We start from the raw sequence: 11,524 nt of genomic DNA on the forward strand, positions 1-11,524 counted from the left end.
AATTATTGCAAAATATGAAAGAGTAGGAAGAAAAAAAAATGAGAATAGATGAGAGATGACAAAGATATATGTCTATATAGAGAGAAAATACATGCATATACAGTTTGCTGGGCGAGTGGAACGGTTAATTTGGCAAGAGGTTAGAATTGTCATTATTATATATATTATAGAGTATATGATCTTTTCATGGTTAGAGAGGTTAGCTAGTGAATTATAATTTTTTTCTTGATTATTGCTGCCAATTTCCCTTATCAAAATATTGATGTGTCGCTATCGAAGAGGTAGAGATACATTTTAGCTATATAAGTACATTTTAGGTTCTATCATTTTATTTGTACTTATTTAAATTGTTATTTTGTAATGTTATTCCTAAATAATTCACAAAACTCAATTAGCAAAACCAAAGAAATCAACCAAAAACATAATATTTTATTGCCATTAAATCTACAACAAATCAATAAATTTACTATAATCTCTCAAACTCTCAATGATACAGTCGATTTTCTAAAACAAAATAATATAGAATCCATAAAACTCCTAAAATATCTCATAGATGTCTCTACATAATAAATTATTCCTAAATAATGTGAAAACGTGTTTTAAAATAAGATATCTCTACATAGTAAATTCTTCATAAATATTTAAAAACTTATTTACAAAGTTAATCCCTTTAAAATTTCCAAAAATAACATTATTTCAGATTTTGTTTTCTAAATAGTTTACATTCCATTCTAACTAAAAAATTTATAGCAACTGTCTAGACAAAAATAATTGATTCGTTTAGAGACTACGGAAACAAGAAAAAGATGTTGAATAGTCGTTTTTATTGATTAATGTATCGAGCTCAAATACAAGAGTTTAAGACACAACGAGTTTAGGAACCCTAATCCTCATGGGATTTGGGTTTGAGTAACCGTCTCTTCATGAGATAAGGTCGTTCCCAATATTCTCTCCATGAGATTGAGTCAAATATTCTCTTGATAATGTCGTAGCAAATCAGAGTCAATCACAAAATCAGTTACGCTCTTTATTGACTCGTTGTTTGTCACAACGGCCCGAATTGGCTCGATGTTTGTTGTGTTGGCCCGTATTGGCTTGATGATTGCCATTACGGTCCGTATTGGCTTGATGCTTACCGTTACAGCCCGTATTGGCTTGACGCTTACCGCTACGGCAGGTATTGACTCAATGTTAACTGTTACGGTCGGTATTAACTCAATGTTCTAGAGAATGCATAATTCTCTATTATTTATAGAATATATCACAATTATAATAGAATTTATCTATTATAATTTATATGATTAAAATTATGCCTAACAGCAACCAATATGGAAACAAAATCTTTGATTTTTAACGTAAGAAGAACTTCAATTCACATTATTTATATATTATAATTAATATATATAAACTTAACAAAATTTTAAAATATTATGAATAAATAAAATGAAAAAAAAATATAATAATATATAATGTGGTTAATATAGTAGATAGATTATAAATAGTACATGTTGGAATTAATAAAATATTATTAAAATTGTGTTAATACAGATTAAATCCTTATTTTATTATTTGTCAACATTACTAACACTAAAATATTTGGCATATAATATTCTTTATTTACAAAACATCTAATATTTAACAACTAAATACAACACAAAATATAAATATGTTCCGGCATACTACGGGTTAAAATCTAATTACTTGGTAATACATATAGAACTGCATGTCATTCTATTTTTCAGCAAAAACAAATTTTAAAAAAAAATATTTGTCTGGGATTCCAATTATGAATGTCGTTGACCAATATGCTTTTATCTTGTTCTTGCAGACTTTCCCCTAATTAAATAAACAAACCGCATTATTTGCAAATTATTCGTTTAAATCACAAAATATCACAATCGCGATGTGATTGATTTAGGCCCATAGTACATTGGTCCAGTTTGAACTCAAAGCCCAAATGTTACTACGTTTCCTCCGGTTACGTGTAAACCGGTTCAGGTCAAACTAGTGGGAATAGATAGAAGAACTCATCTAACAGAAATCATGATATGTGGTCATTATAACAAGCGAATCACACACGCTTGGTTCCTTCTTTCTCTCTTTCTTCTTCTTCCTATCTCCCCCTCTTAGTCAGCAGCTCTAAACTACTCTGCCAGACGAAAATAAAATTATGGCGACTTCTTCGATCACTATACCGACCATGAGAACTCCAATTCATGGATCAAAATTTCTAGGCCAAACCCATCAATTCTCAACTCCAAACCGGTCGATGTTCCCAAAGCAGCAAACAAACGTTCATCAAGTAAAGGCCATGGGTAAGTTCAATCTATGGGAAGTGATGGGAGGAAGAGGACTATGCAACGGAGAGAAAGGTATCGAGAAGGAGCTCAAGAGGAACATTGAAGAGGAACAAGAGACATCAAAGGCTGAGAACGAGAACGAGACAGAGGAAGAGAGCGATGACACCAACTTGTCATTTAAAGTACCTGAAGACGGTTTTGAGAAAGAAATGATGGGTCTCACAGGAGGATTTCCCGGTGGCGAAAAGGGATTGCAAACCTTCATTGAGAAAAACCCACCACCTCCACCAACACCACCACCCACAAAACGAGGAAGTGATGTATCCGCAGTTGCTGCAGATAAGAAACCAAAAGCGCCAGAGCTACCACTTCTCATGCCGGGGATGATCGCTATAGTCAAGAACCAGAACAGTCCTTATCACATGTATTGTGGGATTGTGCAGAGAATCACAGATGGAAAAGCTGGTGTCTTGTTCGAAGGAGGAAACTGGGACCGTCTCATTACATTCAGGCTTGAAGAGCTTGAACGAAGAGAGAAAGGTCCACCGGGTAAGAATCCAAAGTCGTGTATCCTTGAGCCTTTTATTGAACAGATTCAAAAGGAGGAAGCAGCACCATAAGTGATCTTTCCCTTCTTCTCTGTATGTAAGTTCCTGTGAATGTATATGCAACGAGATCTCTGACTGGTTCTAGAAGATCTTCATCATGTGATATAAAAATGAATAAACGATGAAATTCCAAACATACAGAAATAATAGTGAGTGGAATGCACCCAATCAAATGGTGAATCTGTATAAAAGTTAAAAACTTTTAAAACAGCAAAACGGAGTTATATAATTGTATCAAGGGTTGTGTTGTAAACATCAACCATCAGTTTCTTCTATATTCTTGGTAAAGATGAAGAAAAGGTCCACCATTTCTCTTCAACAGATCATATTCAAGATCAGAGGCAGCCTCCCAACTGTAAAGATTTGCAGAAAAGGAGAAGTAAGTCAGAAACGGCACAAAAACTATCGCATAATAATGCAGAAAGAAACTCAAATATCGTTATTTTGGTCCATAAACTTAGTACTTGGTGTCATGATAACACCATCATAAAGTGTAATTCATATATGTCCATGAAGTAAGTTAGTAACTTACCAAAATGGCTTCCATCTCTTCGTTTGAAACAGGAGTACGCTTAGGCTGGGATGATGCCTTCCCGCCTATAGTCTTTGGGGCGTTCAAACTGGAGAAGAACAATGTATCTGCTTCATTTGCCACCACCTGAGTCTTTCCCTCCGAAGCTGCAAAATTCACAAAAACAAACTCTTAATACCAGCAAGTAAAAATGTCAAAGTTCATGAAGACTTCCATCAACAAACAGATCAATATCAAAACCAAAAGCTAAAACATAACAACTTCCACAGCGACTCAGGATTTGATTCAAAAAAATTGATAACAGACAAAGGATTAATGGCTAAACAAATCTTGTGTATCCTTAAATCTTAGGTATCTACAACACTGAATGATTCCTACGGGAATAGATCTAGGATACAAACAGATACTATCTCAGTTCTGATTCGTTACTATGGAAACCCGTACACAAAATTCTCGAATCGATGAAACGTAGACACGAAGAACGATATAAGATTCAGCATAGGATTTTTTTTGAGGTAATAAAAAAAAAACCTGAAGGGTTGAGATGACGCTGTGGGAATTTGATGCGAGGGATCCTCTTCAAACCTTGAACTACGTTCATCTTTCTTCTTTCTCTCTCGATCTTTCGCTCTCGTCCGGAGTTAGTAGTACCCAAAAGGAGAATGTTTTAGACGGCGACCGGAAATTTTCTCTGTTTTAAGACTTTTTCGAACCTTCTTTAAAGGTGGGCCACATTACGGTCGTAAGGCCCATTTAAGCATATGACCTACTTATAAAAGCCCTTCCCAATGGTTAATTTATGTCGAATATTCCTCTCTACCAAAAAAACCAAACTAGGAATCTTTTGTTTTTTCTTTGACACAATCCCATGTTTTTGTTTTGAGTTTTATGAGTACGTAAAACACAAAGAAGAGAACAAAAAATGTGTAGAATGGAATCATATGTAATATAATTATGGGCAATTCTAACAAATCAAATATGGAGGAAAATTTTGCTAACTGTTTTTCTTTTATGTATTTTCAGTATTGCTTACAAAATAACGGAATTAATGAATTTAAAATGCAATTTTGCTAATTGTTTTTCTTTTATGTATTTTATTTTTCAGTCGCATAATCACTTCACCATTACACTGACAAATTACACCCATCCGTAAGTTATCAGACTCCAATTTTTGTTTGTGATCGTTTAAATCATATGTAAAGCTTTTTTTTTTAGTTTCTTTTGGTTAAAGTAAGATATATATGTCCCCTCAAATAACATAGTTTTGTTATTATTAGTAATGACTAATGAGATATCAGAATATGAGTGTTTGATGGACAAAGGGTAGACTAGTAGAGAGACTAATAAAATAAAATCATGACTGAGTCAAGCGCAAAAAAATCTTTTAGGGGTGGTTGGTCGTAATCCACCAAAGTTTGATAAGCTTTTCAACGCGTTTTCTTGATGAGAAGTAATTATCCACTCTTTTGTTTCTCTCTATTTGTCTACGCACACTACTAATTAAATAAGCAACCCTAATTATACATACGGTTATATATAATAAAACAATTCTAATAACTTTTTGATAAAATATACTAATTTCCCCATAAGATTTGCTAATTGTTGGTGTCGGATCTCACCTAAATATGGCTAAATCCGATCCAAGAAAAGCCCGGTGTCGTTAGAGTATTCGGCGAAATGAAGCTAGTTGAACTAATTAACATGTTTCGGATGCATGTTAAAAAAATATCGTCCTTTGGTTCTTTCGATATATTTGATTTTTAACGAAAAATGTTTGGGATACATGTGAAAAATAAATATTTTGTAAACTTAATGTACGTACGTAGCATTTGAATAAGAGAAAGGAACAAAGCATTGAATGTATCATCCGAGAGAATAGTGCTCAGTGGTGCGGGTAATGCAGCCTAGAGTTGGCCATAGGTGGAAACTCCGTCGGTCTTAACTGAAAATACGGTCGGGACTGTGGTGGAACTGACCGGTACATTTCACCAGTGTATGGTTGTGCTTGTCTTGCCGCCACAAACCAAGGAGGTGGGTATGGTATGGGTGTTGTAAAGCCAGGCATTGCTCGCGGAGGAGGATACACCGTTGGGGGTAAAGCAACGTTGATTAAGGGCGTTGGACTGCCGTTTTCAGCCCCTACTCCTCGATGGTGCCTATTTGGGATCGGCGCAAAAGGCTCCACCTTTGATTTACAACTTCTCTTCCCAAAGCACATCAGAAGACAACACTTTGTTGGTCTCTTCTCCTTCTTCTCCATTGTATTGTTTCGGTTTTGTTCCGGGGTTCTAGGAACAACATGGGAAGTGTTGTCTCCGAGACCAGAGACAAGCTCTGCCGTTTTGCCCCATTTGGTAAGCTTATCAAGCAATGTTGTTGGGTTGACGTCACCTGAGACTGTTAAGAGCCCTTGTTCTACGTTATACTCAACTGCATTCACCCCTGTTTCGAAAATAATAGTAGCTAAATCAAAATGAGCATATTTAACATTATAACTTTAACAATATTCACTAGTGGATTTATTACCAGCGACACTTAGCATCTTTTTCTTTGCTTTTTCCCGGCAACCTTTGCAACATTTGAGTCCAACTCTCAGAACGCAAGTCTACAGTTGTCACACATAAAAACCTCGTTAGCAAAACTCTTAAAGGTGATGCAAAAACCTCGGAAGTGAAGAGAGAGAGAAAATAAATACTCGAACCGGTGGAGATTGGTTTGCCATTGCATAAGCAACTCAACTTGAAAACTCTAATGTAGAAGAAGGCAATGAGTATATATATATGATGATTGATGAGAACGATAAGTTACTTTTCAAGTCCATAGACGTTTTGATATATTGCTGGAATTGGTGTATATTTTCCTGGATTTATATGGTTTCCTTATTCTCTTGATATCATACCCAACAAATATAACCAAAATCTGAATATGTATATGTTATTTGTTACTATATTTTCATAATTGATGATTACCAAAAAAATGTATGGATACACTTCACAAAATTTGGTATTTTCGTAATCAAAATGTAACCCCCTTTTTAAAAAGATTTTGAGAAACGAAATCCTCACCGTCTATTAGAAACTAGAAACCGTCGCTTCTACTTATTGAGAAAACAATAACAGAGGATTTGGACTTTCTAGTAAGGGAAGATATGGGTTGTGTGAGTGTGTCTTAATCCAATATTATCTTCCAATTTTGAGTAATGACCAAGGTCGTGTTTATTTATGTAGATTTGCATACTAAAACTTGACCTATATATATAGAACATTGTAAATAGTTGATATGGTCGAACGTGACCTTACGCCAAAATTAGACAAGGAATCTGTGACAAACACTTTTTTATTTTTTGACTGTGACAAACACTTGTTTTTCGTATTTGTTTAATTTCTATTTAGTTTTGTGGATATTATTCAATTCTTACGGTGTTTCTGTTTTTGTTTTTTTGTTTTTTTTTAAAGTTAGACTAATTCAAAATGGAGTAATTGACCATGTCATATAAAATACCCCCAGAGGCACGGCACCATATTTACTTGTGGAAAGTTCAAAAAAAATGTTTAATAGTATATAAGAACGTCTGGTAGTTGATTATTCTGATAGATAATTATTGAAAAAAAGATAAATGTGACAATTTTACTCAAATGTCATTTTCAGATCATGAAGCAGCAAATGAGATAAAACTTTAAAAGTCATGGACCCATGGTAAAGCTTTTTGACTGATTAATGATGCATCATAACGTCACTTTTCCTTAATGTTTACCTTTAATTCATTAGACCATATGACTTTTAAGTTTTAACTGCAATCTCATGAGGAAAAATATTCAGATACTTATATATATGATCGTTAGAAATCATTGATGTTCTCTGCTTAACTCAACATCGTCTGTGAAATCAAATGAACTTGTCAATTTTTAACGATCATATATCATGCATGATATATATAGTTAACGTAAAAGATGGTTTTTTTTCATTTTAACGACGTAAAAGATGGTTCTGATTACATTTTTTGCATAGCAAAGCAAACAAATATACGAATAAATTAAATGCTAGTATCCCACGGCAAAATGTCGTCATCTTCTTACCCCAAAGCACACTCTCCACTACGTGTCTCTAGATATATGGTATAAAGTTGGTCGCCTATATAATACCCTGCCCCATTTCAATATATAGTAAAAAGAACTTTCAAGATAACATAAAATTAAAGTCCCTCTCTCTCTCTCTCTCTTTGCTAATAGAGAAGATCAAGAAGAAGAAGAAGAAGAATGATGGATTCTTTATCAAAATGCTTCAACAGACTTCAAGAAAGGTACGAAAACGTTCTAGAAGCGAAACCTATGTACAGAGAGGACTTAGACATAACGTTGCCTCTAAATGACTCAGAGGTTTCAGTAGAGTCGACCAAAAAGTCTCGGTGCTTGGATAGAGCCAAGAGGATCGACAAGTCGCTGAGGTTCGAAACAGAAGACGAAGAAGATGAACAGAAGAAAAAGACTCCGGCTAAGCCACGTAAGGTTGTGAGGTTTCAGTTAGAGAATAATAAAATTATCGAGCCGAAGAAGACGGTGAGGTTTGATGATGATCAGAAACTCGAACCAAAGGAGATGGCTCTGGAGGAGAAAGTGAGTTTGAATATGGTTGAAAGGGATGAAAAGGTCGTGAGGGTTAAGATCAAGATGACAAAGCAAGAAGCTCACAGGCTACTGTCGAAATACAAAAACGACAGCGTTTTCGACTTAGAGCACCTTGTGGACCAGATCGCACACGTTCCTGTTCATCAGCTTCAAGTCAATATGGTAATGGTTGGCTGTAATACTGAGCGACAATGAAATGGCTGCTGGAATAATTTTAGGTTTATTTTGCATTTATTTTGTCATAATTTTGTAGTTTTAGTGTAGTACAATATTTTTGATAGATTAATAGAAGTAACAGGGTTTGGGGAAATATTATGTTGTTGCCTGATAAATAATGTAACAAAAGTTTGACAGTAGTGTATTCCAAAGCAAAAAAGATTGAAAGAAGCCAAAAAAAAAGAAAAGAAAAAGGGGAATACAGAATTAGAAACAAAGCAGAGGACGTAGAAGTAGAACAAACCATGAGTTATTCCAAAGCATGGTGGAGATAAGTTGATTGAACAGAGTCAACAGACTAGTGAAGCCAAGTTCATCCATTACCCAATTATCACTATATCATTTGTTAAGTTTGTATTAACGATAACATTTCTTTACACAAACTACAATTTATTGAGATAATTGCTTTACGTTTGAACCAAAAAAAGGGAGACGATTGGTTTTTTTTTTAATTGTATAGTTACAAGTTAAAACTGATCTATCAAAAACATAGTCTTTATTACGATATTATTGTATATTGATATAATATTGATTTTTACTGAAAAGGTAAACATAATGATTAAAATTTATTTGATAAGTTTGACAAAACAGAGAGATTAATATTATTTTGATCATCTACTCTCTGTTTCTACATGTCCAACGAGACAAGACGACAGATCAGCTGGGTCATTCGTTACAGGTAGATAGTAGTATAATTTGGATGATTGTGATAATTGTTGTACGACTTATTAATTTATTCTTGTAACAGTTATGTGTTGATTGTTGTGGTTGTGGGTAGGTTTCAACGAAAAGCTTAATGTAAATTAGAATTGACAATCAACTACTCACACTTTTTTAGTATTATGGGACCCTAACGCATACGCTTTTTTCTCTAATCGCAAATCAATTTAAACCAAATCGAATTTTCAAATATCATCAGTGCATGTACTTCCAATTTTCTAAAGGCATTTAGATATTTCGAAGTTTTTTCTGTGGTAACTAAAACTGAATCTATGTATGTATCACGTAGTTAAAACCCTAAATTGATCTTCACCACGTTGGTAAAATGAAAAATGGATTTGTGAACACTGATCATATGAACACTAACTTTAGAAGCAACAAAAACAATTAAACTAAACTTATAATTTATTTATGTTGACAATAATAGAACCTTACATGAAAGACGAAAATAAAAATACATAATTTCGTTGTTTCTTTGGATTTTCTCTAGGGTAAATAAGCCTTTGCTGATTTCAAACACTCTGAGACAGAACAATTCTCAGGTGAAAAAATATCCCTCGGTAATAAAAGGGAAAAAAAAAATCAGCAAAAAGAACAAACTCCCCCACAGATAAATCCTATTTTAATAAGAAAAATAAAATAAAACGAAAATTTTAAAAATCTCTAAAATGAAAAAAAAAAAAAAAAAGGATTAAAGAAAGAGATTACGAAAGTGTTTCTTCAGGCCACTCAGTGATTCTTTCCAACGATGGTCTCCACTTGCGACATGTCCGGCGAGACTCCTCCTCTTCCTCAGCCGCCTTAGCAGCCGCTTCTCCAGCAGATCTCTCTGCTTCTAACTCCCTGAGAAAATCTCCGAAAGAAGCCAAAGTTGTTTCTCCTTTGCCTTCAACGTTGCCACCAGCGTTTAGCTGGAAGAGAATGAGTTTCTCTAACTCATCTCTTCTCAGAACAATCTTGACTTTACGATCCTTTCTCTTGTAATCTTTCTTCATTACTTCTTCTTCTTCTTGAACCATCTTTGCAATGTTGTTTCCTCCCATCATACAGTTTCCCATTTTTATAAAATTTAAAATATATGTAATATAAGAACAAAAAAAAAGTTTCTGTTTTGGGAAATACCCACAAAAAAAGTTTGAGAAAGAAAAAAGAAAACTTGGGAAATACCCAAGAAAAAAAGTCTTTCTTCTTCTCTTTTTTTTCTTCTGTGTGGGTCAAGTTGATGGAAGCTTGAAGAGTTGTATGGATCAATGTGTGATGTTGAGTTTATATATAATGTTGTGTGTTTTCTGTTTAATGATAGATGGATGACTCATCCTAAGGATGCTGATCTGTTGTATTCATTTTTTTAAAGACTATATTTTATCTTTATTTTTTTATTTGCTTATAAATTCGACCAACCAAAAGTTTGTTATTCGGTTGTGAAGATGCTAATTTTAATTTAGTTTAATTAACCATATATACAAATTGGAATCGAAAATTTAAATTTAGATTATCAACTGAACCGTATATAAGAAAATGAATTTTATGCAATTTATTTAATTTCAAGAAAATAAAAAAGTATAGTACTAACTTACTCCACTGCAATATTTTGTAAAAGAAACTGAAATTAACTGAAACCCTAATGATCACATCCACTGCAATAAGCTAATAAATTATGTAGTCATAGATAGATGTCTTCAATTAATGGTGATAGCGAGATTAGTAACAACATTAACGGCGATAGCTTAACTAATTAAGCTGACGAATCGTGACCTTTCAGATCTTTCAATCTGATTTGCGAGTTGTTATAAAATCTTTGATAGAAAATTACGTCGTATACTTTCTTTCCTCTCGTGTATTATAATCGACAGAAAATAATAATTAGGTTATAAGGTAATCGAAGTAACGAAGTTCATATATATATACTAGCTAAAAACATACTAATTCATCTAATGTCTTATGTGGGTTACGTATGAATTGTTCATGCACGCATCTAAAATTTTAATTTCAATCAAACAGACCAAAACGTAAAATTATAGTGGACATTGTACTTTACTACTTTTTAGAATGGAGAGGACATAAAAAAGGCAAGTACATGTTCTTTCTGGTTAGTTTGGTGTCTTCAAACCAAACCAAAACCGTGTTAAAACCTGGCAGTCTCACATTTATACCAACCACCAACCTGTCTTGTTTTTTTTTTTTAATAAACGTCGTTAGATTCAATAATCACAAAAATAGTATACTTTAATTCGAATATAAAACTCATCTACTCCATCTCATTAAATAAGTGTTACATGTTAAATTAGCTTGTGGTTGTAGATACATTCATATTCTTTTCCCTCAAGAATTAATAGAATCCAATCATTCGTAGTATGATCTGTTTCAAACAATGTCAAACCCATTTCTTTTGAATTATTCTCTCCGGATTTTACGGACCAAAAAAACCAACAAAACCGGTTTTTAAACTCAAATCAAAACCAATAAAAACTGTAGCCATTTTAGACGAATTTTCAAACACCCTCGTAAGACTGCACGATATAC

The 11,524-nt window shown here is 33.6% G+C and overlaps 4 protein-coding genes and 1 non-coding gene across 6 annotated transcripts; 2 read left to right on the plus strand and 3 right to left on the minus strand.

Moving 5' to 3' along the window:
* The first annotated feature begins 2,170 nt into the window (after positions 1–2,170).
* On the plus strand, positions 2,171–3,044 carry LOC104731079 (NAD(P)H-quinone oxidoreductase subunit S, chloroplastic). Its single transcript, XR_015575131.1, has one exon. It is a non-coding gene; the product is annotated as an NAD(P)H-quinone oxidoreductase subunit S, chloroplastic (transcript).
* On the minus strand, positions 2,985–4,184 carry LOC104731078 (uncharacterized). The gene is made up of 3 exons (XM_010450343.3): positions 3,972–4,184; positions 3,441–3,586; positions 2,985–3,261 (listed from the first exon to the last, which is right to left on the minus strand). Exons 1-3 carry the CDS (start codon positions 4,039–4,041, stop codon positions 3,244–3,246), a joined length of 234 nt encoding a protein of 77 aa, XP_010448645.1. The 5' UTR covers positions 4,042–4,184; the 3' UTR covers positions 2,985–3,243.
* A 998-nt stretch (positions 4,185–5,182) lies between these two features.
* LOC104733332 (heavy metal-associated isoprenylated plant protein 42-like) lies at positions 5,183–6,190 on the minus strand. 2 transcript variants are annotated; one of them, XM_019233514.2, is made up of 3 exons: positions 6,136–6,190; positions 5,967–6,045; positions 5,183–5,882 (listed from the first exon to the last, which is right to left on the minus strand). In XM_019233514.2, the coding sequence occupies exons 1-3, from the start codon at positions 6,160–6,162 to the stop codon at positions 5,323–5,325; spliced, it is 666 nt and encodes a 221-aa protein (XP_019089059.2). In that variant the 5' UTR covers positions 6,163–6,190; the 3' UTR covers positions 5,183–5,322. The 2 variants fall into 2 exon arrangements, with proteins under 2 accessions (XP_019089059.2, XP_087333785.1); XM_087477659.1 differs by having other exon boundaries at positions 6,142–6,181.
* Positions 6,191–7,586: 1,396 nt separating this feature from the next.
* Positions 7,587–8,475, plus strand: LOC104731080 (uncharacterized). The gene has a single exon (XM_010450345.3). The coding sequence runs from the start codon at positions 7,697–7,699 to the stop codon at positions 8,258–8,260; it is 564 nt and encodes a 187-aa protein (XP_010448647.2). The 5' UTR covers positions 7,587–7,696; the 3' UTR covers positions 8,261–8,475.
* Positions 8,476–9,388: 913 nt separating this feature from the next.
* On the minus strand, positions 9,389–10,337 carry LOC104731081 (uncharacterized). The gene has a single exon (XM_010450346.2). The coding sequence runs from the start codon at positions 10,057–10,059 to the stop codon at positions 9,706–9,708; it is 354 nt and encodes a 117-aa protein (XP_010448648.1). The 5' UTR covers positions 10,060–10,337; the 3' UTR covers positions 9,389–9,705.
* Positions 10,338–11,524: the final 1,187 nt, after the last annotated feature.

This window comes from Camelina sativa, chromosome 12, assembly GCF_030686135.1.
Source record: "Camelina sativa cultivar CO46 ecotype springtype chromosome 12, ASM3068613v1".
Lineage (NCBI taxonomy): Eukaryota > Viridiplantae > Streptophyta > Magnoliopsida > Brassicales > Brassicaceae > Camelina > Camelina sativa.